General features: G+C 35.5%; 1 protein-coding gene and 1 long non-coding RNA gene across 2 annotated transcripts; both read left to right on the forward strand.

The window, feature by feature from the left end:
* Positions 1-1,198: 1,198 nt before the first annotated feature.
* On the forward strand, positions 1,199-1,995 carry LOC135791123 (histidine-rich protein PFHRP-II-like). The gene is made up of 2 exons (XM_065301438.1): positions 1,199-1,335; positions 1,407-1,995. Exons 1-2 carry the CDS (start codon positions 1,324-1,326, stop codon positions 1,941-1,943), a joined length of 549 nt encoding a protein of 182 aa, XP_065157510.1. The 5' UTR covers positions 1,199-1,323; the 3' UTR covers positions 1,944-1,995.
* Positions 1,996-2,142: 147 nt separating this feature from the next.
* On the forward strand, positions 2,143-2,818 carry LOC135791135 (uncharacterized). The gene is made up of 2 exons (XR_010547935.1): positions 2,143-2,230; positions 2,298-2,818. It is a non-coding gene; the product is annotated as an uncharacterized lncRNA (long non-coding RNA).
* The last annotated feature ends 23,839 nt before the right edge of the window (positions 2,819-26,657 follow it).

Here is a 26,657-nt window from a genome sequence, read left to right on the forward strand (position 1 = left end):
ATTACATAGACATTAATAAGATCCATTAGCGTTGATATCGCATTTCATATACAATCTAAAGTAAAACACATTCATCGTATTTCTTGTTTTTTATATTACAAGAACTCTTCTTTTAATTAAACTTATATTGATATTGATTCATTTATATCATGTCGTTTGTTGTTATATAAATCTTGATACTATTAAGTTTTTTTTTATATACAATGAAATAAAACTTTATTTTTATATCTTTCTATTTATTTTTTGATGTTATCACTCTATTTACAACTTTCTACATCTGCCAAACTAATATATTTATTTAGAGTCTCTACTTTCTATATTATACTGAGTGTTTACTACACAAAATTTTGATAATTAATAAAATCTGTCTATTTTGCAAGACTTGTTATTGTTATTGTATACTAGCTGTTGCCCGCGACTTCGTTCCAGCAGTGTTTAATAAAAATGTATTTCGTTTTTACTCTCTTATTCTAGACATACTCGTAGTAAGAGTCAATTCTATCAATAAGATTAGCAATTTTAATTTAAAGAAATTAATTATATAAAGTTTTGTCAATAATGCACTTCAGCGCGCCATCTCGAAATCAACTATTTAACTATAACTATGATTGAATCTCAATGTCAAATTTTATTCTATAGAAAAGAGCTGTTTTGAGGATTTTCCCTGCAATTATTCGAATTTTTCTCACAATTTAAACCTTCCCTAGTCCTCCACGAATAATTCAAGACCAAGATAAGATAAATCCGTTCTGCCGTTCTCGAGTTTTAGCGAGACTAACGAACAGCAATTCATTTTTATATAACATATATAGATTGGATTAAAATTTATAAGCTACATTTTTACATTAGGAGATCATATATTTGACATAGTAAAATTTAGTCAAAACTTACTCAGTCTTTTCAAGAATAAATTTTATATATTAAAAAAACACAATAATTGCTCACTGACATATTTTCATTATTTATTAAAATGCATTCCCATTAAAAACAAGTTGTTGCCCATATTGGTTGATATTTAGACCTACCAATTATACATTTGTGATATATGGTATTTACTTCCTTGTTAGATACCTACTCGATCATGCCACACTTTTTTGGTACACATACTTGTTTTCGAAACTGTGTTACAACTCTCAACCTTGAACATGAACCATGAGTGAGTTGCTATGCTCTGCTTTATTAAAGTTCAAATGCCTCACCATTGCTGCACAAGAACAAGCAAGGTGTGGCATTGCTTTAATTTTTGTATAAATAGCCAAAACTGCAAGGTGGTAAGCACAGTTGCATCCTAGCTGCAGTCTAAACAACAATCAAACACTCACCATGAAATTCCTGGTGCGTTTTGGTTATTGAATTAAAAAACTAAAAAGAAAGAAATTATTAATAAAATTTGTGTTTGATTACAGATTGCTTTCGCCGCCATCTTGGCCGTTTCCGCTGCTGTATATGTAGCCCCAGTTGCTCATTACTCCGCTGCTGCCTACACTCCATACGCTACTCCATATGCCTTTGGAGCTCACCATCTGTATAAGCGTGGAATCTACGCCGCTCCAGTAGCTGCCTACACCCATGGTGCCTATGCCCATGGTACCTATGCCCACCATGCCTACGCTACCCCATACGCTGGTGTCTATGGAGCTCACCATCTCTACAAACGTGGAATCTATGCTGCCCCAGTAGCTGCTTACCATGGTGCTTATGCCCATTCTGCCTACACCACCCCATACGCTTTTGGTGCCCACCATTTGTACAAGCGTGGAGTCTATGCTGCTCCTTTGGCCTACACCGGATACTCCCATGCTGCCTACACCCCATACACCGCCTACGGTGCCCACCATCTGTACAAGCGTGGAGTCTACGCCGCCCCAATTGCTGCTTACCATGGTGCTTCTGTCGCTCACACCGCCTACAACACCCCATTCGTCCCACGTTACCACTATTGAATGTTTTGAAATTATAAGGAAATCTAGGCGCAATAAATAAATAACATACGACAATATCTTGATGTTTTATTTTTATTGTTGATCATAAAATGTAGAAAAATGCAGAAAAATGCAATGGGTTTTGTTATAGTGGTGAATATAAAGGAACATCATTAACCTTGCACTTAAAAACATACTAAATACTAGTAGTACCTATAAATACTCCAGGAACATATCAGGAAAAATATCACTTTGTATTACCAAGTTGCTCAGTCAGAATCAGATCAATATTAAACATGAAGTTCCTGGTAAGACCTCCATACCTGAAAGAAACCCATATTATCTCTTTAAATTTACAATGGTATTTTAACCCAGATTGCTTTAATGGTCATCATGACCCTTGCCCCTGGTTTCTACTCAGCTCCAGCCCTTCAACAACAATTCGGGTTCTACCCACCTGCACCTGGACCAGCACCAGTATCTGCTTCTGGACCAAGTTTCTATAGTGCCCATGAATTATACCGACGTGGAATCATCTCCAATACTCCAATGGATTACGCCTATGGTAATTTTGGCCCACATTTTGCTCCAGCTGCAGCCCCAGCATCAGTACCAATCTACGCTGATGGAACCCAAGCCTCACCTTTTGACAGACGCAGAGTAAACCCTGGTCCATTTGCTTATTCAAGTTATTCCAGCGCCACCTATACTCACGCCTTTGCTACTCCTCACTTTTTTAATGCCCCAAATGTCCCTCATAATAATCCTATTAATTAATAAGCAAAAATATATAAAAATATAAAAATAAAACTTTTATATATAAAAAAAAGTTAATTAATTAATAGCAAAAAAATCGGTAGATACACGTACATAAAATAAAATTGACAAAAATAAAACTCGCGCTATTAATTCACTCATATTGAATTCCGAAAAAAATTTGATCACATATTTTTTACAGTTTTATGCGAAGTATTCACCCGACTCAGCAAATAACTCTGATAGGAATTTATATGAGTTCTGGCTGTTTCACAAATAAATTCGTCGAAAACAGCAAAAAAATCACTAAAAGAATTAAACATTTATGTATTTAATTAATTTTATATGCAATTGCCGGAATACATTAAACATATTTGAAAGTTTCATTGTCATAGTAAACTAGTAGTTAAATAATACATTAATAAATTAACTATTCAACACAACTCACACTATTTGTTTATATTATTATGCGTATAAATGTCTATCAATAAATATGATATTTTGATATTTAAACTAAATCTACAAAACATGTTTCTAAAATGCAAAATTTAAATCTAAAATGTTAAATAGATGCATATTTTTGCTATAAAAGCAAAGAAACATAAAATAATTCTTCAGTTTATAAAAATCATCAAAATCAAAATGAATATTTTGGTAAGATAAAAAATTTATCACAAAACATTAAAAAATATTAATTATTTTATTTTAAGGTTATTTTCCTTAGTTTTTTGGCTTTTGTTGCTGCTGGGAGCCACGCCCCTTACTACATCCACGCCCACTTGATTCCAACCTATCATAACCTTCATAAACGTGGAGTACACCTCGCCCCTCTGGGATACCCCGCCCCTGAAGGCTACTCAAGTACATTTGAGACTGACTACCGCCTCTACAAATAATAAAATCTACTTAATAATGAAAATAATGTATTTTTAACGACTCCCAAACCAGATTTGCGACTTTTGAGTCTGTATGTAAATATTGCCCGTGATATGAATGTATAAAAATAGACTTTATGTACACAAGCGTTGATTTTATTCGTTTTTCGTTTTTTGTGTCGTGCAAGCCTTCGACGGCGCCCGAATTGATCGTAATATTTTTTAGTAATGTTCCGGACTGGAGTAAGGGTGCGTATATTGCGTTGGGCACAATATAGCTCATATTCTATTGCCGTAAACGTCACTGTAATAATATATATGAGTTTTTTCGCTTTCTTTTCTGCGAATAAAAAAAAATCAAATAAAATTTGATTTCGTATTCAAATATTTAAAATACTACAAATATATTTTTCAGATAAATTTTATTTTTTCAGAGGGTAGTTTTTTAAGGGTGGAAAACCGTCGATTAAATCTTCGTGTCACGACGATATGTCCAACTCGCCAACTTGACATATTACGTGGTCGGCGACCGAGAATCGTCTTCATTCGGCCGCCAATCTATCTCACCGAACCACTCTCAACCCTCACAAACTACTACCCTGTATCAATTTGCTAGATAAACTCCAACTCACTGGATGTTTGTATTTGTGTGTGTGTGTGTGTGTGTGTATTTGATGTGGTTTGATAGTTGCAAGTGTGACATTGATCGTTGTGTAATCGAGTCGCGTCGGTTATCAATCATATCCACACACACACAGATAGAAGATAAAGGGGGTGAGTTGTGAGTAGTGCCATTAGAAAGTTAGTGGATATTGATAGCACGGATATTCTTGGATTTTCTTTCGTTTCTTCGTATTTTCGATCAGAAAAACAACCAAGTTGTCTTTCTTTGGAATGAAAGGATTTTATTGTGGCTCCTTGTAACAATAGAGATTTTTTTCGATAATACAAACCGGAAGTGAAATACTATACAACTCATCAGTATTAATTTAAACAGACTGTGATCGATTGATATTGTGTATGGTTCATATTTTATTAATGTTTTAGTTTTATGAATTTTTAGTTTTTCGCATTTTAAGGTCATTTTTTGAGGGCGTTTTAGGGCATTATAAAAATATTTATAAAAATTAAAAAATATGATACGGATAGTACGACTTTCTGACTACAATTTGCAATAAAAATATTTAAAATACCTCAATGGATATAGGAGATACAGAGTGTTTTATGGAACATATTTTAAAAATTCTTAAATTTGTATTTTACATTTTTAGGGCTTTTTCAAAGGACGTTTAAGGGCATTATAAATATATTTAGTTAAAATAAAAACATGCAATGGATAGAGAGCCTTTTTGGCTATAAGTTACAAAAAATAAACCAAATAACTTTATTAGTATAGAAGATACAGAGTGTTTAAAAAAACATGTTTTATTATTTTTTCCAAAAATTCATATTTTATTAATTTTGTAAATTCATGAATTTTTCAGTAACAACCCCTATCAATCAGCCCAAAATCTTATCCCTTATTTATACCCAATTTTAGATTCCAACATCTCAGTTTCCCCAGCAAAAATAAACCGTTACTCTGATTGTGGGCTTTTGTCAATCAGTCACAGGTTGACACAAAACACGCTTGCTAGCCTTGCAAAATCTATTACTAAGATGTTTTCTCCGCCCTGATGGCCGATTTGTAACACGCTCGCCGGGGCATGCTTGATGGACGTCTTCCTGTGTCTCTCCGCTCGCGGGATCATCGCGCATCAGACAAGCGGACCGGATCCGAGATGAATCCGGCAGCTCTCTGCCCAAACCCAACAGCTTATCTAATATTTGGTTGCATTGTTGTAGAATAGAATATTCAACACGTAGGCACCCACATCAAGCACGCCCAAGACTAGGGGGCCTTTTAGCAAACGAGGCATTGATTCGGGATTATCAAGCGGGATACGGAACTGCACATTATCCCGAGCGCACCGATGTTGGTTAAGGTTCGGGCGTTTCATTCATAATACACACCCGAGTGTTTATCACGCGCGTCAAATTTCGGTGGACAACACAATGCGATTTTCAGCATCGCTTAGCGCAAGCACTAAACAAAGCTGCATAATTATTTATAAGTTTATATGCAAAATGTAAAATTTTTCAATTTGTGTCACATTGTGGAATAAAATTGAATCGCAAAGAATTTATAGTGCATTCGCACCGTTATCGTTAGTGCAGCTACTTATTGAATTTTCTCTTTATGCGCCATTGTCGACCATTTTGCAGCGAGTGAAATAATGCTAAACGCTCGCGGCGTTCGAGCTTCAACGTGCGACAACGTGCAACACACGTTCCCGGAAATTAAATATTGAGCGCGTTATTATTACAAAAACATTTTATTTCACTACTAAAACTTTAAATTTAAATTTTCAAGTTTCTAAACACTTAGTATTTATTTGTGGCTTGTTTTCGGGTAGTTTTCGGCCTCTAATCGAATTTTTCCCGATAAACGCGCAGCCCGCATGCCCGCAAGCAAAGACTGGCAATCCTTAGTCCTTCCCCACATCCTCCGCCACAATTTATACCTTCCTTTAGTTTTTTCTATCGCTACATGTTTCGAGAGAGGGTTTCGTTTGCGCTCGGTTTGTTCGATCTCGATCTCCGCCAGGACATTCCAGCCGCTACTGCTGGTGCTTTTAACTAATTTATATCCCCAAAGGAAGTTCCACCTATCCACCTATAATAGAGCTACGCGTGGGCGCAGAGAAGGCTGAAGTTTTGAGGACAATCGACAATCGACAACGAAAAGGACAAGGCTCAAACAAGCTAACATTTAACCGCTATCGTTCAAGTTTACTCGTGTGAGAAGCAATTTTTAAAATAGATACAGCTTTTAAGGTTTTATGGGTTTATTTATTATTGCATATTATGTTTTAGGGAAATGAATGAGACTTTTAAAACGTAGATGATTTTTACTTTTAGTTAGAGCGTAAAATGCATAAAGTAAAGTATTGATTTCGTATCAATTTTCTCTTTCAATGCAAGGCGAAGCATCTAAAATAGGCCAAAGTAAGTGCAGGAGTGCTTAAAAGCATATCGTTAAAGTAAAGAGTTTGTAAACGTGCCAAAACGTCCTCGAACTCGCTTTATTATGTCGTTTACGGAGCGATTTCTTTACCGCCAGGAATTAGTTGTATGCATTTTAAGGTCATTTTTGGAGGGCGTTTGAGGGCATTTTGAATATAATTAGAGAAAAATAAATAGTGCATATAATAAAGGATCATTTTAGCTATCATTTGCAGTAAAAATATTGTAAATTAGTTTATTGGTACAAAAGATACAAAATATTTTCTGAAACGTATTTTTGCATTGTGTGCATTTTTGCATTTTAGGTCATTTTTGGAAAACGGTTTAGGGCATTCAAAATATATTTAGAAAAATTAAAAGTAATACACAGGATAAAGAATCTTCTTAGCTATAATTTCCTGAAACAATATTTCAAATTACTTTATTGACATAGAAGATACAGAGTGTTTACCGAAACACGTTTTCAAATTTTATGAAATTTGTAAAAATGCATTTTAGATCATTTTTGAAAAACATTTTAGGCCATTTTAAATATCTTCAAAAACTAATAAAATAGTACATAGGAAAGACAAACTCTTTATCTACCAAATACATAAAAATATTTAAAATATCTCAATTGGTACAGGAGATACAGGGTGTTTTTCAAAACATGTTTTAAAAATTCCGAAAAAATTGATAATTTTCCTTTTTCATATTATGATATCAATTCCATCTACGTCAAAGCATTTTCCTCGTTCTGCATCCACTTTCAACTCACTTCCTCCCGTCCTCGCTCATTTCCTATTCTCGCAGCCGCGCTTTTATTCCAATTCCGGGCCCTTGCAACGTTAATATTTTCTTTGTCGATTACACGATACGCAGAACGTCATCGTGGTGTGCGCGTATGTGGAAAAGCGGAAGAGGCGTGTGAGTTCGTGTAACGTATTCCCGGAACGCGCAACGTTTTGCTACGTAGTCACGCGGCGGCGGGCGATGAACGGGCGAGCAATAAATTTACGGATTTTTCATAAAGTCGACACGCGATATGAGAGATTTGATTCGACGGCATCTAAACCCCAAAACGCCAAACGCTAACCCAGCGCAAGTTGCCAACCTGAAACATGCGTATGACCTTATATCAGCATAAAAAATACAAGATCTACACGTGCAAAAATTACAACGACACGTGTAAACACTCAAAATACAGATTTACATTTTATTTATTTTATTATTCAGATTAAAATTTCAAACAGACACTTTGTATGAGCTCAAAAGGTTAACTCGAGAAAGTTTCATTCTACAAGCGTGGAAATTTTCAAGCATACACATGAAATAAAGACGTGTCTCAAGCATATTGTTCTTAAATGATATTGCTTTGACTTTTTACAGGTTAAAAAGTGTTATTTTCGAGCTAAATGCAAATTTAATTTATAGTAAAATGTTTCGCCATTTGCGTACGAATAGTACAGATGCAGTTGTCATTAATTTTCCACACAATCCGCAAACCACACGCACACAGACAGCCACCTTGGTGAACCTCTAAGATTCGCGGCGTTTTCGTGGAGGCGCCGGGCGCGCATTTCTCCACGTCGTTACACAGCAAGCTGGCGATCTAGCAATGTACGCTACATGGCTTCATATTCTGATTTTCTTGTTTCGTATTTTGTTTCTCTCTAAGAGAAGACCTACTTTACTAAAAGTACAGGGTATAATAAATTTAGTAATATAACACTATAAATCTTAAAATTTTGTTTTTTTAATTTTTAATTTTAAAATTTATTTTCAGTGGTTTATAATCCAGTTGACGTTGTGTACATAAAGTTTATCTAAGGCTAAACATGAGTTTGTCGTGTGTTGTCTTGGATTTTGTGTGGTGCTCATTAAAATTCGCATCTGTTTCTATAATTAAAGGGACGCAAAGTTAGCGCGTGCGTTGGGTAACATAATCTACGCACTTCTACGCGACGGAGATTGTTTTCACTGCCAAAGGGCAAACAACAAGAAAGTGAAAGTGAAAGCTCCCAAAACGTCTATAAAATTGATTTTTGTTTATTACAATATTTAAATATTTATTCCTTGCGTGGTAATAAGCCGTCAACTAGGCATATCGCATGTTTGCTCAAGCGGTAGTAATGTGCGCCATTAAAATTACTCGCTGCCAAGTGATAAGGAAAAAATGTGTACGACAACCCTGCACTTTTAACATTTCTTTGAGCTACACCGCCTGCTTGACCTGGAATTCCACTCGACTGCATAAAAAAACACTCGTTGCGCAGTGTTTTACAAGCAAGAGCGTGGAATTAATTCTCAAAAAACTGTTCTCGGCTAATAAATTCCAAAACACTAATTTGGTCGCATGCGTACGTAAAAAATAAGGGTTGTATTATATGCGCCACAAGTGTGCGGTTCTTTTCGGCGTAATATTTTCCAATGCAGATTAGATCAGCGGAAAGCGCTTACTTTGCGCCGTAGTGCCCGGCGCCTCCACACCGCGTATATATTAGGCTACACGGCGAGCGATTTCTATGTTATCTAGAAGAAAATGGTTGCTTAGAATGTTCGCCAGGAGTACTTGTAAAAGTATCTTAACTTTTATGGCTTTAGTAAAAATTTTCAACGATTTTCTGCACTTTAAATTCTTAAAAACATTTTTTCCGTTTGGATTAAATCCAATTTAAAGTCGGAGGGTTGGTTTAATGCCGACAAAACGTTTGCGAGGTGAGGGTGTTGTAATAACGCGCTCGTTTTGTCAACTCTAACCGCAAAATCAACACCCATTGTGCATTTAGTCGGCGGGTTCTCACAGGATGATAATTTTGTTTTTGCTCGTGCGACACTCACACTTATAAAATTGCCCCGGATACAACGCTTAATAAAAACACGACGTATTCATTATTCATTCGCCGTCGTCGCCGCCGCCGCCGTCGAATAATCTCTGATCTGCGCCAAGTTTTTACTCCGCACGGCCGTCTTAACACTCCTTTAACAACTTTAAGCTTCCCTCGTCAAAAGCACCAAATCTGCACAAAGTTTTTTTTATCACTACTAAAATTGTAATTTTTATTTTTATTTATATTTATATTATATTCATACGCAATCTACAAGCACATTAAAAGATCAAGAGTGCGCAGGTATGTGTATTAGCGCTTGTCCTGGACACAAAACCGGAAAAAGGAAGCGCGGCCACGAGGGCGCCCCGAATCACGGTTACGGTTATAGTCAATTTGCATTTAGAACGAGTGCGGAGACGGCTTTGCACTGGCGCACCGCTGGGATTTTATTTAAATTATCCTTGCGGCCAATAAGAGGTTTTGTTACGAAACTCCTTTTTGATTATTCGACAAACTATCACAATGTACTCAAACTATTACGACGCCTGCAACACAGCGGGAATTGAATTATAAAAAGTGATAATATTTCCACTTACACTTAATATTTCCCGGATTCCAGTTCATTCAACTGTGTTCAAGTTGTCTGCGTTTACTAGCACTTGATGCCGGAGCAGGGAAGTAAATATTGTACGAGAAGAATACGAATTGTATGTGTGTACAGGCACTACACTTCAACAGGAGTCGAAGATGAGATGAAATTCATGATAATAGATTCATGTAAATATTGACAATGCTTTAGTAAAAGAAAAATTTCAATTTTTTCAAAAACAAAAATTTTTTTGATAAATTTTTAAGATGGTGACAATACTAATGTAATCTCTTCAAGGGAAGTTTCTAGTAGTCGTCGACATCCCATCATCTCCCCCGCTGTTTGGATAGTCGCACGCCGTCTTTATTTACTTCGGGAATACTTAAAGTTGTTTGTAGTTTAGTGAGAAAATCAACAAACTCGACGTTCGACTCGTCGCCGGAGCTTTGCTTTGCTTTCGAGCTGGGGATTGCGTCCCAGAGCGGAGGCGGCGATAATGCTCGCGTGCACACGCGAAGCCAGCAAAGCAGGACAGCTGCACGGGCTGGATTTAAAAAGTAAAAAACATCGCCGACGTCAACTGTGTGGCGAGGACTAATAAAATGTGTCAATAAGGGATGAGAATGCGGTGTAAAACTCAAATATTTAACATATATACTGAAAACATGACAAATACAAATAGGATTATTCACAAAGTTTTTTTTCTAAAAGTGAATATGCAAAATTTTAGTCGAGAAAAATGTCAAAAATTAGGTTTTTTGCAATTTTTATGAGATTTTTGTTTTTTGCAATTCAAGAAAATGCGTAAAACTTGTATTTACTTTTGTATATTTAAAAATATTATAATTTTCATTTTTTGTGGCTAAATTTCAAGAAAATTTAAAAAAAATTATTTGAGAGAAACACATTTTTTTGTATAATTTCCGAATTTTTGCAAAAAAAAAACTGATTTTTTGCTTTTTTTTTAAGTTTTTGATAAAAACACACAAAAATCAGCTAAATTTTTACTTTTCTTTAAAACTGCAAAAATTACTAAAGTTTGCATATATATTAGTTAAATTTAAAAAAAAAAGGCACAAATTTTTGGAAAAACATACATTTTTGTAATTTTTACAAAGTTTTGCAAAAAAACGAATATAAATTTTTCCCAAATTTCTACCTATCAAAAAATAACTAAAATTTAAGGCAATTTTTGCTAAATTTCAAGAAATCATCAAAAAGTTTGAAGTAAAATTCTGCTCAATATTAATTACAATATGTACACGTGAGCGATTAAACGGCGGGTGATTAAAACGCACGAATTAAATCGAAGCGAAGCAAATCGAAACCGCAGAAATTTAATATCTCCGCGTCGTTATTTATGCGCCGCTCGTAAATATTATCTCTGGGCGCTTGCGTAATTTGCAAAAAAACACACGCGAAACAATGGTGTCGATCCGATTGTTTCGCATTCGCATGCAAGTCGCGTCCGGGCGCTTCGCACACACAATACGGAAACGCATCCTAGGGTTATCTATACCTATACATATATATATACACACAGGGGTGGCTTGGATAGATACATTGCGGCGACGTTTGAGAGGCAGCCGCGTGTTGGCTAGTGTCTACGGCTTTATTTTTATGCGGTTTTTCACTTTGTTTCGCTATCGACGCGTCGATCAGAATTTAATTAAAAAAGCGCCGCCGCCGCCATGTTTCATTACATTGTGTCAGCACGTAGACGCAGTGCTTCTGACAGTTCGTGATGTAACAATATATGTTTGATTAAATTGCAAACTTAACCAACGGAGAGAAAAACACACATTTTATTGAAGTTTTCCATTCTAAATCTAAATTTCGTTAGAAAATTGCCACGTATGCACTGTAAACAATTCCTTAAAGTTGTAAACTGCCCCCGGAGAGTCGCCCCGTGCGGATAACAGCGAAATAGTGCATGGGTAAAATTGCGCTGGGCCCATTTTTCGTCCCACGGTCCCCTGACCTCTCAACTCGATCTTTTTTTCTTCGTTTTTTCAAGTCTTATCCTTAAAAGTCTTTGGGTTTTCAAGTCTCAACATATTTAGAATGCTGTATGGAGTATGCAATAAAAAATACAGAAACCGGAAAACCGGATGTAAGCATAAAATGTAAGAATTACGGACTTTGAGGTGTCGTGGTAACAAAACGCAGGACGTGTCTAATTTATGCGCCTGACTTTGGCGATAGATTAAGGTCACGGTCATAAATCATCCTAGTTTGGGTTTAACTATTATAAGAAACCACAAACGGACACACACCAACCCGAAGGGAATAAGAATAATGTTTACCTGTTTTATTTTTTGTTTGGTTTTTAATTAAACGCATTTTTGCGTTGAACCTAGAAAAATATTTGTAATAAAAGAAGAATTATGGTGCGGTAGACAGAAGGACATTAAGGCCGGTGGCTAATCGCATAGTTAGAACCATTTCCGTTGGCAAGCACACAGTTTTTCCGTTTTTCCGGTTTTCCGGTTTTAAGCCTACTGACTTTTTCATTAAGACACACAGACGTTGAAATATTACAACGCCATTAAAAGCAAATCCAACAACAAAAAAGATCACATTTATTTGTTTTTATTACGTTTATTAGTTTTTACGATATGTCTGCGACGTTTAGTCACTCGTGCTTTATCAAAATATTGTAAAAATCGATGAAGAACTCCCCAATGCTAAATTATTTAATAACCCGTGAAAATCCGATAGGAGACAAAGGAGTCACCGATGCGCGCTTGCGTTGTTGGTGAAGGCGCCGGGCAAACCTTCGTATAGAAAGTTGATGAATCGAGAGTAACACATTTATCGATATACCTAAGGAATAATGTTCGATTGCACGCGCGCGCCCGCGCGTTGGTTTACTCAACGGTCTTATCGGCCATAGAGAAAAAGAAGACTTTTTCACTGGATCTTCAGAACGTGCAATTTACTTGATGGATTTTTTTCGAGTAATTGAATGGATTTTATTTAAACAGGTAGTTTTTATTAGGATGATGGAATGTGATATTTTTTGCGTAATATACAAGGCGAAAAAAAGTTGTGAAAAATTAAAAAGTGTGAAAAATTTACGAAAAACCATTTTTTTGCAATTTTTTCATTTTTTGCCAAAAAAACTCATAAAAAAATTAGAAAAATTTTGATTTTTATATAGATTTAAGCAAATTAGTATAGTTTATAATTGATTTTGCTAAATGTTGTCAACCTCAAAATATTTTGGGAAAAAAACTTGATTTTTTTTTGCGTTTTTTACTATTTTTTTTTAAAAACACACAAAAAAATTAGAAAAAATTGAGATTTTTACATAAATCTAAGCAAATTACTACAGTTTTTAGTATTTTTTAAAAACTTTATAATAACCCCAAAATATTTTAAGGAAAATTATATTTTTTTGGGTTTTTTCTAAATTTTTCCCAAAAATCTCATAAAAACTACAAAAATTTCACTTTAAAGGAAATGTAAAATAGTGGATTTTAGAGTTTTTAAAATCAACCATGTGAGTTGCTTGACACTATGACTGCTGGCTTCCTGGAGAGCAATTTTACGCGAGCTACCCCCACAGCCACACAGCTTATCCATCACGCAGACCGCAGGAGTGACCGTCCGGATGGCAATTCGTTACTGCCGGCTTCCACGGCGGCGCTTTAAATTATCCAACTCTTTTTCCGTCTATTTGTTGTCTACCTCCTACTATTTTACTACCTTACCAGCTTCAACATACCAACGTCAAAGTTGATTAACGATCTCTTCATTCATATTTTTTACGCATAAAATATTTTTATTTCACTTAAACTATTTACCTTACGCTGAATGTTTATACAAGTGGTAAGTGGTTGTTTGTCGTGAGAATAGAAAGCGAAAGTGCAAGCAAACAAAAGTCGACGGCGAAGCCAAAGTGTAACACAACACCATGTCGGTTTTTTTCCGGCGGCGGCGTAACAGGAACCTATTTCTTAGAGTAGTCCCAGCAGTGTTCTGGATGCAACCGAGGGAATTTACTATTATAGCGAAAGGCACTCAACATATGGTGTGTCTTTCAAGACCACTTATCGGGATGTCATTGCCTCGCGTTACTTTCCCCTCAATAGAACACGGAGGCGGCCAGGGAAAAAATTATATATATAAATTCGAAAATGAAGAGGATTTCGCTCAAATTGAGAATAAAATAAAGAAAATAAAACATTTTCATGGCGATGTTTATCCAACGCCCGAGATTCGCAATAATAATATTAATATAAACGAACAATCGGCGTGGGAAATGATTTTCTTCGCGCGTGCGAAAATTTGGCGAAATATATTAATACGACAATGACGTCTGCGTCGGAGGCCGGAGGCAACTGTGGAGACTTATGATAACGACAAAACGGTCCGCGTAAAACCTAAGGGAAATTTAATTTGACAAAGTCCGCATTAGTGGCAAACAACTCCGTGCGGAATTCAATTTGAATGGAATAACAACAGCGGAGCGAGTGCGTGTGAAAATACCGCCGCCATGTGCGTTATTAAATTAATTGCCGAAAAAGCACTTCCTGTGGCTTAGGGGAATATGCACAAAACAAATAAAATTTAATTTTTAGAAATAAAATAAAAAACTTTTTTTGACGCAAGCGTATTATAAATTTGTATTAGTCACACGCGATAAATCCATTAAAAGTTTAAATTTAGTTAATTATACGAGCACACCTTTCAAGTAAACTTAAAGTTAATTTACGGTACATATCAAGATAATTCTATTTTGGTCATTGGTATTTAAACTTGAACATTGTTGACTGAATTAAAACTTATTGTTAGTTTTGGTTTAGTTGGCATGAAGAAACCAGATTGAAAATCTTAAAATTTTGCCTCCTGCTGTTGGGGAGTTTGAGCTTTCGTTTGAGCTCCGAGTGCGGGCGGCAATTATCTTTAACTTAATGCAAATTGCGCGTGGTATATTAAGCGTGGAATGCTTCACTAACTGCGACACTATTTCACCACTTTAACGGTGTTTAACTGTGCGTTTAAAATTTGAACATTTCTAATTAATTTAGGGATTTTTAGGAAGAAAATTATTTTTTGCAAAAATTTGAAATTTTATTTTTTTATTTTACAATTTTTTTGTTTTTGGCTAAAGTTTCATGTAATAATAAAGATTTTTTTCGCAAAAATTGGAAAAATGAGAAGTTTGTGGCAAAATAATATTTCTTGGTAAAAATTAGAAAAAAAAATCCTAAAAATTCAAGTTTTTTGATCAAATTTTCTACAAAAATTAACATTTTATTAAAAAAATTGTCAAAAACATAAAGTTTTCTTGCAAAAATAAATATTATTGGCACAAATTCAAAAGAAAACATTTTTTCCTAAAAATTTAGATTTTTTTTGCAAAAATTTGAATTTTTTTTCGTAAATTTTACAATTTCTTTGTTTTTTTGGCAAAAGTTTTTTGTAATTATAAAGATTTTTTTGCCAAAATTAGAAAAAATATTTAGTTCTTTTGTAAAATAAGTTTTTTGGGCAAATTTTGGAAAAACAGAAAGTTTTTTGCTAAAGTTTTATAAAAAAAAATCACTTTTTTGCAAAAATTGTCAAAAACATAAAGTTTTTTTGCAAAAATAAATATTTTTGGCACAATTTTAAAAAATAAATCATTTTTTCCTATAAATTTAAGTTTTTTGCAAAATTTTGAACATAAAATTAAGTTTTTTGCAAAAAATATTTTTTTGCCAAAAAATATAACTTTTTTGGTTAAATTCTGACGTGTTCAAGGACTCGTTAAGCATTCCGTAATGTTGTGCAAATTGTACAATTTCCTTGCACGGCAAAAAATACAATAAACATTTCGAGGAGATTTAGGGCGAAAATGTTGAGTGAGTTTCGGCACGTGTCATCCACCAACTTGTACAAACAGTCACATAAAAACATTTTCATACCTCACACAAAAGATCAAACACGTATAAAAACACACCGCATAAAAAATACACACAAACACCATCTAGAAATCAAATAAATCTTTTTCTTTTTGCGAATATTTATATTTAAATTCTGCGTTTTCGAAAACGTTTAGTATGAAAACAAAGCGTTGAAAAGCCGTATGAATAAAAATCTAAATTAGTCCACCTCTCGCACGAGACAAAACTAATGGCCTGCTCGTGATTTTTTAACCGCACCCGCCTTAAAGTTCCTTCAGTGGGGCAGATGGCGCGTCACGTAGCGAAAATTTAATTTAAAAAGCGGCGCGTCTCGGAAATAAATTCACCCGCCTACAACAAGCCCAGTATGCACACTATACCAGTACTAACGCTGCATCAGTCTGTTTTTTTCTTCTGCTTAACTTTTTTATTTTTTGCTTTGCATCGCAGTAAAGTGATGATAGTTGACGGGGCCTGACGGATGATACTGAAGCCGCATAATCGTTTTCGGATGACTTCGACACTCCTCTTTTATCTCTTCAATTTTAGCATTTTCTCATTTTTTATTCGAAAGCTATCTTGATTTTTTCCCGGGGCTTTGAGATACATTCCAATTCTCTGCAAAGTTTGGCGCATGCAAAGAGCCAGGATTCAATCTAATGTTCTGTGTCGTTCTTCAGTCTGGCGATTAACTCGAAAGATCGGGAAAGCAAATGGAATATCTGAATATGGGCGAAAGGGCCAAAAGGTTCCGCGTTTGACTTTGGGGCTGGTGCGTGCGTGAAGGGGTCTCATTATACCAGCGGCAGGACTTTCGGTATTTAATCCCTCTACCTACGGGACTGAATTATTGAATTACTTCTTTTGATCAAAGGCCGCGCAACGAGCTGAACCCAACCACCACCACTACCACCAAGCCAACTTTCCGCATTCATCTAATTTCCTTTCCGTAGCTCAAAAATACAAATTGGATACAAATTTCAGTGTGTTTCATTCACTTGAAGAATTCGCCAACCAATATAGTTACAATCTTGATTATGTTTTAATTAAAGAGGGACAACGATTCGAAATGGGTTGTGTTATCGCGGCGCAGAGCGCATTGTTACAACATAATACGACAATCTCCGTCGGCAGTAAGAAAGCTCATGCATAGAGAGAAAATGGGGGCGGCAGCAAGCGATAAACGCAGCGCGGGCGCGCTTCGAACGCGAACACGAGGTAATTAGGCGCAACGCAACGCACTGCGACGCGCCAAAGGTGGTGGCTGCTTCTGCCACCACCCCCCCACTACGAAAAGGGTTCCCAGTGCTCTTCTCTCGCAAGCATCATTAATTTCCTGGTGTCATATTAAATTTCCTCTCGACTGCGTTACGCTGAAGACACTCGTACGCTACTTTCGCATGTGTGCCCGGCGCCTCCACCTCCACCAATATTCAATTATATGCGCGTGCGTTACATTGTAGTAATAATACACGCGTACAAACATTGTGTCAGTCTTGTAAAACTTTTTTCCATTCCTCTGCGCACTTGAGTGCTCCTAATTAATTTGCAGCAACGCGAACAAGTGCACAACAATGATCTTGAAGCAAACTCATCCAGCTGGCTGGTTTTTTTTGTCTTGTTTCATTGTCCTGCGGCAATAATAAAAGCCCACGAAGAAAAAATGACCGAAACGCAACCGGATGTGTTTAATCGGTGTCGAGGAAGAAAAAGTTTTTAATAAATCAACACAGCGCAGTCGGGAGAGGAAAAATATTACGCTTGGGTTGTATTCACATAGAAATAATTGCTTAATACAACGTACGCTTCGATTTGAATATTGGTACACGCGTGTGTAGTTCGAAAGAGGGCTCTCGCTTTGAGCAAATTGCGTTTAATACTATTGATGTGGGTAATTGGTTTTGCACCTTTCGAATTCAATAAACGCAAGCAGAGAATTTGGCCGAGTGTGTTTGCTTGCCGAAAATAAAACGATTACGCACGTGCTCGATTCCCATTTTGACAAAATCCCACGTATATACTCGAAAAATACACATTTTATTGATTTTCCTCTAAGACTTTCCAGACGTAATGAAGATGTACGTTATTTGATGCTATAAATCAAACAGTTTCTAATAAATCAATAAATCTCTGCGCTGTGTTATGATTATGTGGAGGCGCCGGGCATAAAATAAAAAATAAATATTTTTGTGGTGTTTATATAGTTGGAATGTATGTAATTAAATTATGTACATGTGATTTATATAGTTTCCGGTTTTCCGGCTGTGTATTAATATCCCATACGTCTTTGCAGGACTAAATCTTCAACAATTAATCCTCGCGAATTTGCGAAACCCGCTTAATCTTATCATCTCTGCGTGTAGAGCTTGCGATGGGTGGGAATTTATAGCGCTACTAATAGGAGATTAGACCTTTCCGGCGCTGGGCGTTATAGTCAGGTGGCTCTCCGGTGAAACCGAGACATGTCGAAAGCTTGCAGGCGTAGAAAAGCGTAGTTTAGAGTTTTGGAGACAGCCGCAACTTTATGAGTGCCCTTACATGTTAACCCAAGTGTGTGCGTTTCGGGTTTTTCCACATTTTCCACATTTCCACTCTTCAGGAAAAAAATAACTACGAAGGGGTGCTGCTGCCGTGTGTTTCCTAATGTAAATATTATTTTGCGGGCTGCGCCACGCGTGCAATTGAATAATGGCTCTGGGTTTTTGGCGTGGCGACGATTTTCCGTTCACTCCACCTTTTGCATGTTTTCCAACGAGCCACACACATGATTAGTGAAAGCCACGGGTAGGAATTTTCAACGAGATCTCAATTTTTGCGGAGTACCTGTTGGAGAATAATAAAATATTGATTTTTTACTTTTAGAAAAAAATCATTTTTTCCATTTTAACTATTCTATCTATTAGAGATAAGTCTATGAATTAAGACGCTGCGATCAGATCCTAATTATCTCTTTTAGTTCACGAGATATTCGCAATTAAAAAAATCATCAACAATTGAAAAATGTCACTTTTTAGTATATTTGGTGACGTTTTTATACCTTTTACTGTTGAAAATATAATCATTTTATATTTTTATATGATAGAGAATTTTCCAATCTTTCATAATCAGCGATTTGTCGCTTGCTATCTTTTTTAGTTCAAGAGATATTAATTATCAAAATCATCGCAAAAAAGTATCAAGCACCCACCCTTGGCAATTTTTTCTTAAGAATAAAAATTTCATCTTTTAGATTTCCGCTTTAACTAGTCTATCGTATAGATATTAGACCGTAGAATAATGTCTGCGATACATATTTTTTTTTGTACATATTCATCTCTTTTAGTTCACGAGATATTCGCGATTGAAAAAAATCGTCAAAAATTGAAAAAATGTCACTTTTTAGCACCTTTAGTCGCGATTTTCGACATTTTACTGTGGTAAATATAATTATTTTATACTTTTATCTGATAGAGAATTTTCCAATCTTTCATAATCAGCGATTCGTTGGTTGCTATCTCATTTAGTTCAAGAGATATTAATTATCAAAAATCGTCGAAAAAAAGTATCAAGTTTTGTGCTTGCAATTAAATATTGATTTTTTAGTTTTTGAAAAAAAAAATCATTTTTTGCTTTTTTGAATAGGTGAGAGCAGTTTGCGTATCTTAAAGCCATCTATCAATATTAAGTGCTCTACAGGGAAAGGAGAGAACGATGAAAAGGATGAAAACGAACATTGATAGTCGTGATATTGCAAAATGATAAACTAGCCAACGAATATTTACCATTTAAAATTTGTACCGATGCAAATTGAATATTTTTTGCATTACTGCGTCCCAACATTGTTATTAAAATCCTATTTTCCATTACGTTCATATTTTATTCATACGAATCCATTTTGTTTACCTCGTTGACATTTTTCGTAGATAAATTACGTCCACGGCTGAAATATGCGCGAAGGGGATATAAGTGCACTTTTTTCCGTACATTCTTCTGCTCATTTTCCTAGAGGACGAAGACGAGAACTCAATTCGAAAGTTTTCTAGCGGAGACACACATTCTAGGGTTGTTGGGCTTGTCTACTTACCGTCGAGCGTCGACTTAGACGTATTTTCGTTACGAGCGCTGACGTAGAGCTGTTTTGTTGCGGTAGAGTCGACCTCTTCAGTACAAGAGGACAAGTTTAAGTTCACCTAAGAATATTCACATATGCATGTGTAAGTGTAACGCGGAGGGATGAAAATATCGTTTATGGAAGCCCACCGTACTCTTTTACGACCTCGCTTGAAATTTAAATACATCTTAAGGAAATTAAATTTTCTTGCCACCGTTGCATTAGTATTGACGCAGATGAAAAAATGTTTGCATAGTGTTGGTAATAAAACGATATTTTTACACTTTTGGCAGGAAGTGGAGAGTTTTTGGAAACGACAATTCCAATAGTGCTAAAGATACCTCTTCTTGGTTTAAGGTGCGAATAGGTGGAAGCGGAATTGCACAAATCCACCACCGTCGTGAGTCTGAAGGTAAAAGTTTTGCTTCATCAGGCCGATTCCGGTCGTTTTCATTTTCGGGCGTATCTCGACCGAAACACTCTCACGATCTCGCCACCGACCCTCAACCGCAACGATTTCTTTCATCTCCATTGAATTATAAACCTCTATTTTGGGCTGGAAATTTCTTGTGGGTGCAAGTACTGCTATTCTCTTTTGGTCTATTGCAATTAGGGTAGAAAGTAAGATAACTAAAGGACGAAATTTTTAAATTTAAATTTCTCAATATATTTAAATGGAAAATAAACGATTTAAAACAAGAAATTTCAATTTTTGCAATCGAATCTTAATTATTTCTTTTAGTTTACGAGATATTTGCGATTGAATAAAATGGGCAAAAATTGAAAAATGTCACTTTTTAGCACTTTTAGTCGCGTTTTTGGACCTCTTACTGTAGGAAATATAATTATTTTATATTTTTATATGATAGAGAATTTTCTAATCTGTTAGGATCAGTAATTCGTTGGCTGCTATCTCTTTTAGTTTACGAGATATTATATATCAAAAATCGTCGAAAAAAGTATCAAGCACCCCCTTTGTAAATTTTTTCTTAAGAATTAAAATTTCATCTCTCAAATTTCCATTTTAACTAGCCTATCTTATAGAGAAAAGTCCGTAGATTAAGACGCTGCGATCAGATCTTAATTATCTCTTTCAGTTTACGAGATATTTGCGATTGAATAAAATGGGCAAAAATTGATAAATGTCACTTTTAGCACTTTTAGTCGCGTTTTTCGACCTTTTACTGTAGGAAATATAATTATTTTATATTTTGATCTGATAGAGAATCTTCTAATCTGTTAGGATCAGTAATTCGTTGGCTGCTATCTCTTTTAGTTTACGAGATATTATATATCAAAAATCGTCGAAAAAAGTATCAAGCACCCCCTTTGTAAATTTTTTCTTAAGAATTAAAATTTCATCTCTCAAATTTCCATTTTAACTAGCCTATCTTATAGAGAAAAGTCCGTAGATTAAGACGCTGCGATCAGATCTTAATTATCTCTTTCAGTTTACGAGATATTTGCGATTGAATAAAATGGGCAAAAATTGATAAATGTCACTTTTAGCACTTTTAGTCGCGTTTTTCGACCTTTTACTGTAGGAAAAATTTCTTATTTTATACTTTTATCTGATAGAGAATTTTCTAATCTGTTAGAATCAGTAATTCGTTGGCGGCTAACTCTTTTAGTTTACGAGATATTAATTATCAAAAATCGTCGAAAAAAAGTATCAAGCACCCCCCCTTTGTCATTTTTTTCTTAAGAATAAAAATTTCATCTCTCAAACTTCTGTTTTACCTAGCCTATCTGAAAGAGAAAAGTCCGTAGATTAAGACGCTGCGATCTGATCTTAATTATCTCTTTCAGTTTACGAGATATTTGCGATTGAATAAAATGGGCAAAAATTGAAAAATGTCACTTTTAGCACTTTTAATCGTGTTTTTCGACCTTTTATTCTAAGAAATAAAATTATTTTATATTTTTATCTGATAGAGAATATTCTAATCTGTTAGAATCAGTAATTCGTTGGCTGCTATATCTTTTAGTTTACGAGATATTTATTATCAAAAATTGTCGAAAAAAGTATCAAGCACCCCCTTGGCAATTTTTTCTTAAGAATAAAAATTTCATCCCTTACATTTCCGTTTTAACTAGCTTATCTTATAGAGAAAAGTCCGTAGATTAAGACGCTGCGATCTGATCTTAATTATCTCTTTCAGTTTACGAGATATTTGCGATTGAATAAAATGGGCAAAAATTGAAAAATGTCACTTTTTTGCACTTTTAGTCACATTTTTCACCCCTTTGCCCAACGATATTTCATTATTTTATGTTTTATATTTATATCTTATAGAAACTTGTCCATTCTTTGATAATCTCCAATTTGTTGGTTTTTAGCGCTTTTAGTTTAGAAGATATTCATTATCAAAAAACGTCGAAAAAAACTGTATATTTGTGTTTTCTTATTTTTTGGCAGGTTAAAATATATAAACAAATACATTTGTCTCTTTCATGTGTCGTTTTATTAATTTTAAAATCACAACGATTCTACAGAAGTTTTCACATAAAAAAAAGGATCAAAAATAAACTTTTTTCGTTTTTCGTGCGTTGACAAATTTTAAGTAATTTTTGTCCTCACTCGGAGATGATTTCATACATTTAACATCTTGTTTCTGCACCCCGGACAGCTTGGAGAAACCTAATAACGCTGATTGATATACACCGGTCGGAATTATTTTGCTCGCTTGGCCCCGGTTGACATTAAATATATTGCCCCCGCGGCTGCGGAAATTTATGCCTTCATTTCAGTTGCAAATGTTGCACACCCACCTACACAATATTAAAACTTAATTTTTTACACCACGCGCGCGCGGAAAAAACTTTCGCCTGCGGTGGTGATAAAGAAGTTTCTTTTGTTTCTGCAACTTTTGCAGCGAGCGTTCGTTTCTTCGCCTCATCGGCGACGCTTTGTTTCACGCGCGCGCCTTGGTTTTGATTGTGAAAAATTAAGAGGTGGAAATTTTCGCGAAACTTTCCCAACAACAGCCGGCACCGACAACTCACTCGACAACTCGACAACTAACAGAATGCGCACAAAGTAATAGTAATTTTGCTAAAAATTCACAATTCTGCTTTAATTTCTTTTATTACAACTTTCAGCGCAAAGTTAGACTATTATATCGCTAAATTCAATTTAATATTTGATTTGGATCAATTTTAAGTGATTTATAAGCCAAAAAATAATAATTTTTTGAATCTCTCAAGAGGATTCGAGTGTTTCAGCGATACTAATTAGTTCATTCATTACGAGTATCACCAGAAGTTGAAATTGCGTCGGGCACCTGCTCGCAGTAATTTAATAAATTTATTAAAATATGAGAAAGTATTTTAATGACATTAGTAGAAGTTTTTAATTATATTAACGTTCTCCATCTGTAGAATTTCACATCTCAAAAATCGTTACATAAAAACGTGTTACTGCGCAATTTAAAAATAGATGTCGTTGTGAGGAATTGAAGAAAATGACAAAAACAAAAATTGCATTTTTAACCATTTTGGATACGTTTTTAGGGCATTTACTCCTTGAAATTAAATTATTTTGAACTCTTATCTTATAGAGAATTTTTCAATCTTTCATAATCTTCAATCCGTTAGTTGCTATCCCTTTTAGTTTAGGAGATATTTGCAACTAAAAAATGGGAAAAATGCAATTTTTAAATTTTTTTACAAAAACCGTGTTTCTGCGCGATTTAAAAATAGATGGCATTACTTGTTAAATTATAACAATGGTAATAATGAAAATAATAGAATAATCCATGATGGAGTAAATATTTCAGCGGTTTACACCACAATTACCAATTTGCGTCCGTTTTGTGCAAAATGCGGCATTTGTTCGTCAAAATCATATGCACTAATATTTCCGAATGCGTGCGTTTGCTTCATGCATTACCAATGTTCAATTAACGCAAAGTTCACTCAATTAGAAACAGCACCAGTTCGCAACTACCCCTATCACACATACCGCGCGTTAAATAAACAATATATTCCATGCGTCAAAATAAATTACATCTCGCGTGTTCACATTACGATTTTAGCGGGCGCGCGTTCGTTAAAATGTGTACCACGCACGAGTGGCGAGATGGCAGCCATCGGGGGGCGGCGCACGCCGATGATGAATGAAACATGTAATTAATGAAAGTACGCCGAATCAATCAATCACAACGACGATACCGCCAAGAACGAATTGGCGTAATCTAGTTATGAGATACTGGTGATGTTCTGAATGCAGGTGGATGTGGAGGCGCCGGGCGTTGCGCATAATTCGTCACTATATGAATCAAAATAATCAAAACATCAATTGGCGATTGCGAAATGATCAATCACGCGTTAATATGCGCATAAACATGCCGAGCGTGACTGCGCGATGGCAATTACAGCTAATTATCCACGTGCATAATTACGGATTAATTGAGGTTGCAACATTAATTATTATCGACGCAGAAAAAAAAATTCGAAAATAAAAACACGCGGTTTAATAATGATTGGATTATCGGGGGGTTATGGTCGTGAAGCGATAAGGGTGAAAGCTTATGGTTTCATATTTTTCATCGATAAACTAATTTATCGGGGCCAAAGATAACGATCGTAAATATTCCGCATTTATTACGCGTATAAATTTGCATCGCGCTGACAAAACAGACTTTTCGCAGGAAATTTTCGTGGAAAACTCTTTAAAATTTGTTTTTGAAAATTTTTAAAAGTGACATCATCAATTTTTGTGTGTTTTTTGAATTTACAATATCAATTCTGATCTATATTGAGTTTTTTTTTTTGCGAGTTGTAACTATGACAGTGTTTTTTTAATTTGTGCACCCCCGTGTTTTATCGCCACGCAAACGCGCGCCGCCTCCGGTTATTTTTAATTGTGTTTATTGCATCCAGGTGTCCGGCAAGCGCGGCTGAAATACCGATTGCATTTTTTGCATCCCCCAAGTTTTATTGCGTTCTGCAACTACCCCACTACAAACCCAACCCTAAATGATCACATAAATTTACGTTGCGGTTCACTGAAATGCTACGCTGGAATGTTTACATCAAAATTTATCTCCGAAGGACAAATTTTCATAAATTCCACCCTCTACACAATTCAAAAAAACTTAAAAAATAAAAGAAAAACATTTTTAACAATTTTCTTTAAAATTTGCTAAAAATAATTGAATTGATTCGAAATTATCCAGAAAAATAATTTGTAGTCTTGTGTGTAGATAAACTAACCAGAGGGTGGTGACGAAAGGGGCGGTTCGGTTTGGCGACCGCAGTCTTGGGTCTGGCTTGGGTTCTTCGCGATGCTTATCAGTATGCGGCACGTTGTAAACAGCAAGCGTGACCGAAATGTAAACGGCGCACGCGAAACCGAGCGTGAGCATACGGTCCGCGCGCGCCCCCTAACCTGATTACACAAAGAGAAAATAGACGAAACGAAAAACGGCCGCGTTTTTTTTCCCGGGCGTCTTTTATTTTCCACCAGCAGCCACACCGCTGACAGGAAAACGCCGACGGCGGCACTAACAAGTTTTTCACGTTCTCCACGTGTGCTTATTTAGCCTAAAAACAACGCACAACTTTTAACCGCTCTAACTAGACGAGAAACTGTAAAGAAAATTTGTTAAACAATCGACACATTAACACAACACTCGCACAAGTTTTATTTACAAACAAAAACTTTAAAAAATTTAAAACGAAGCTTGGTTAACCCAGTTTTAAAGTATAAAAAGCTCTTTATCATTTCTTATATATCTCACATGATAATGATGATTGACATCGTAAAAAGTCAGCTAGTTTTCTGTATGTCTAGGTGTACGGTTTTTTTTTTTTTCATCCCTTACGGCGGTATTTGTAGTAGAGACATTCTTTTGGATAAAGCGCAAAGTTGGTGCTTGCGCGAAACGTGCGCTTCGAGGCCGACAACGCAGTTACGCCGCTAATTATCCTGGCTTTTTATTAAACACCGCAAAAAGCTCAACGCGCCCGGCGCCGCCACCATCGCCATCAAAACGCGTAACAGCGTAAAACCGCGTTCGCAGCACTTTTCGTTTGGTTAGTAAATTACACCACAATTTATCAACCTACTTTCGCGTTACTTTATATGAAGAAATTTAGATTTTATCAAATACTTCAATAATTACACGAGAAAAATAAAAATTTAGTTTGTGTGTGGTTTAATATTTGAATTTACTTACGCGCGGTGGTTTAATTCTCGGCTAATTAGCGAAAAGCGCAAGTGGCGACGGCCGGCGCATTAATCCTTGTTAAAAATGACAAATTGCCTAAATCGCTTGCCCCCTTAATGAGAATATTGTTTTCCTGTTATAATTCATCTGCAAACACTGGCCAGACTTATCTGCAAAACACAAAAAAAGCTCTTAAAAGCTGACGGAAGATAAAAATATATTTTCTTTACGTTTTGTGCAAATTATATCAAAATGCTTCGCAGGTGATTGAAGTGACGTTAAAAGCTCGCAAGCTCGAAAGCTCGCGATGTGGTAAGATAATAAAATTTACGATTTTGCGTGACTTAATGGTGACGTTTGTTTCCTGCCATGCTAATACGCTTGATATTTATCACCAGAGAGCTTTCCACACAAGCACAAAAGCTTTCATCAAGTGCGTAAAGGTCTAACGCTATTAGATTAAACAGATAGCAACAAATTAT

The sequence above is a fragment of the Atheta coriaria genome, unplaced genomic scaffold (genome assembly GCF_025399875.1).
Source record: "Atheta coriaria isolate IRGN ID8LTWV9N9 unplaced genomic scaffold, Caltech_Dcor_3.1 hic_scaffold_4_pilon, whole genome shotgun sequence".
Classification (NCBI taxonomy): Eukaryota; Metazoa; Arthropoda; class Insecta; order Coleoptera; family Staphylinidae; genus Dalotia; species Dalotia coriaria.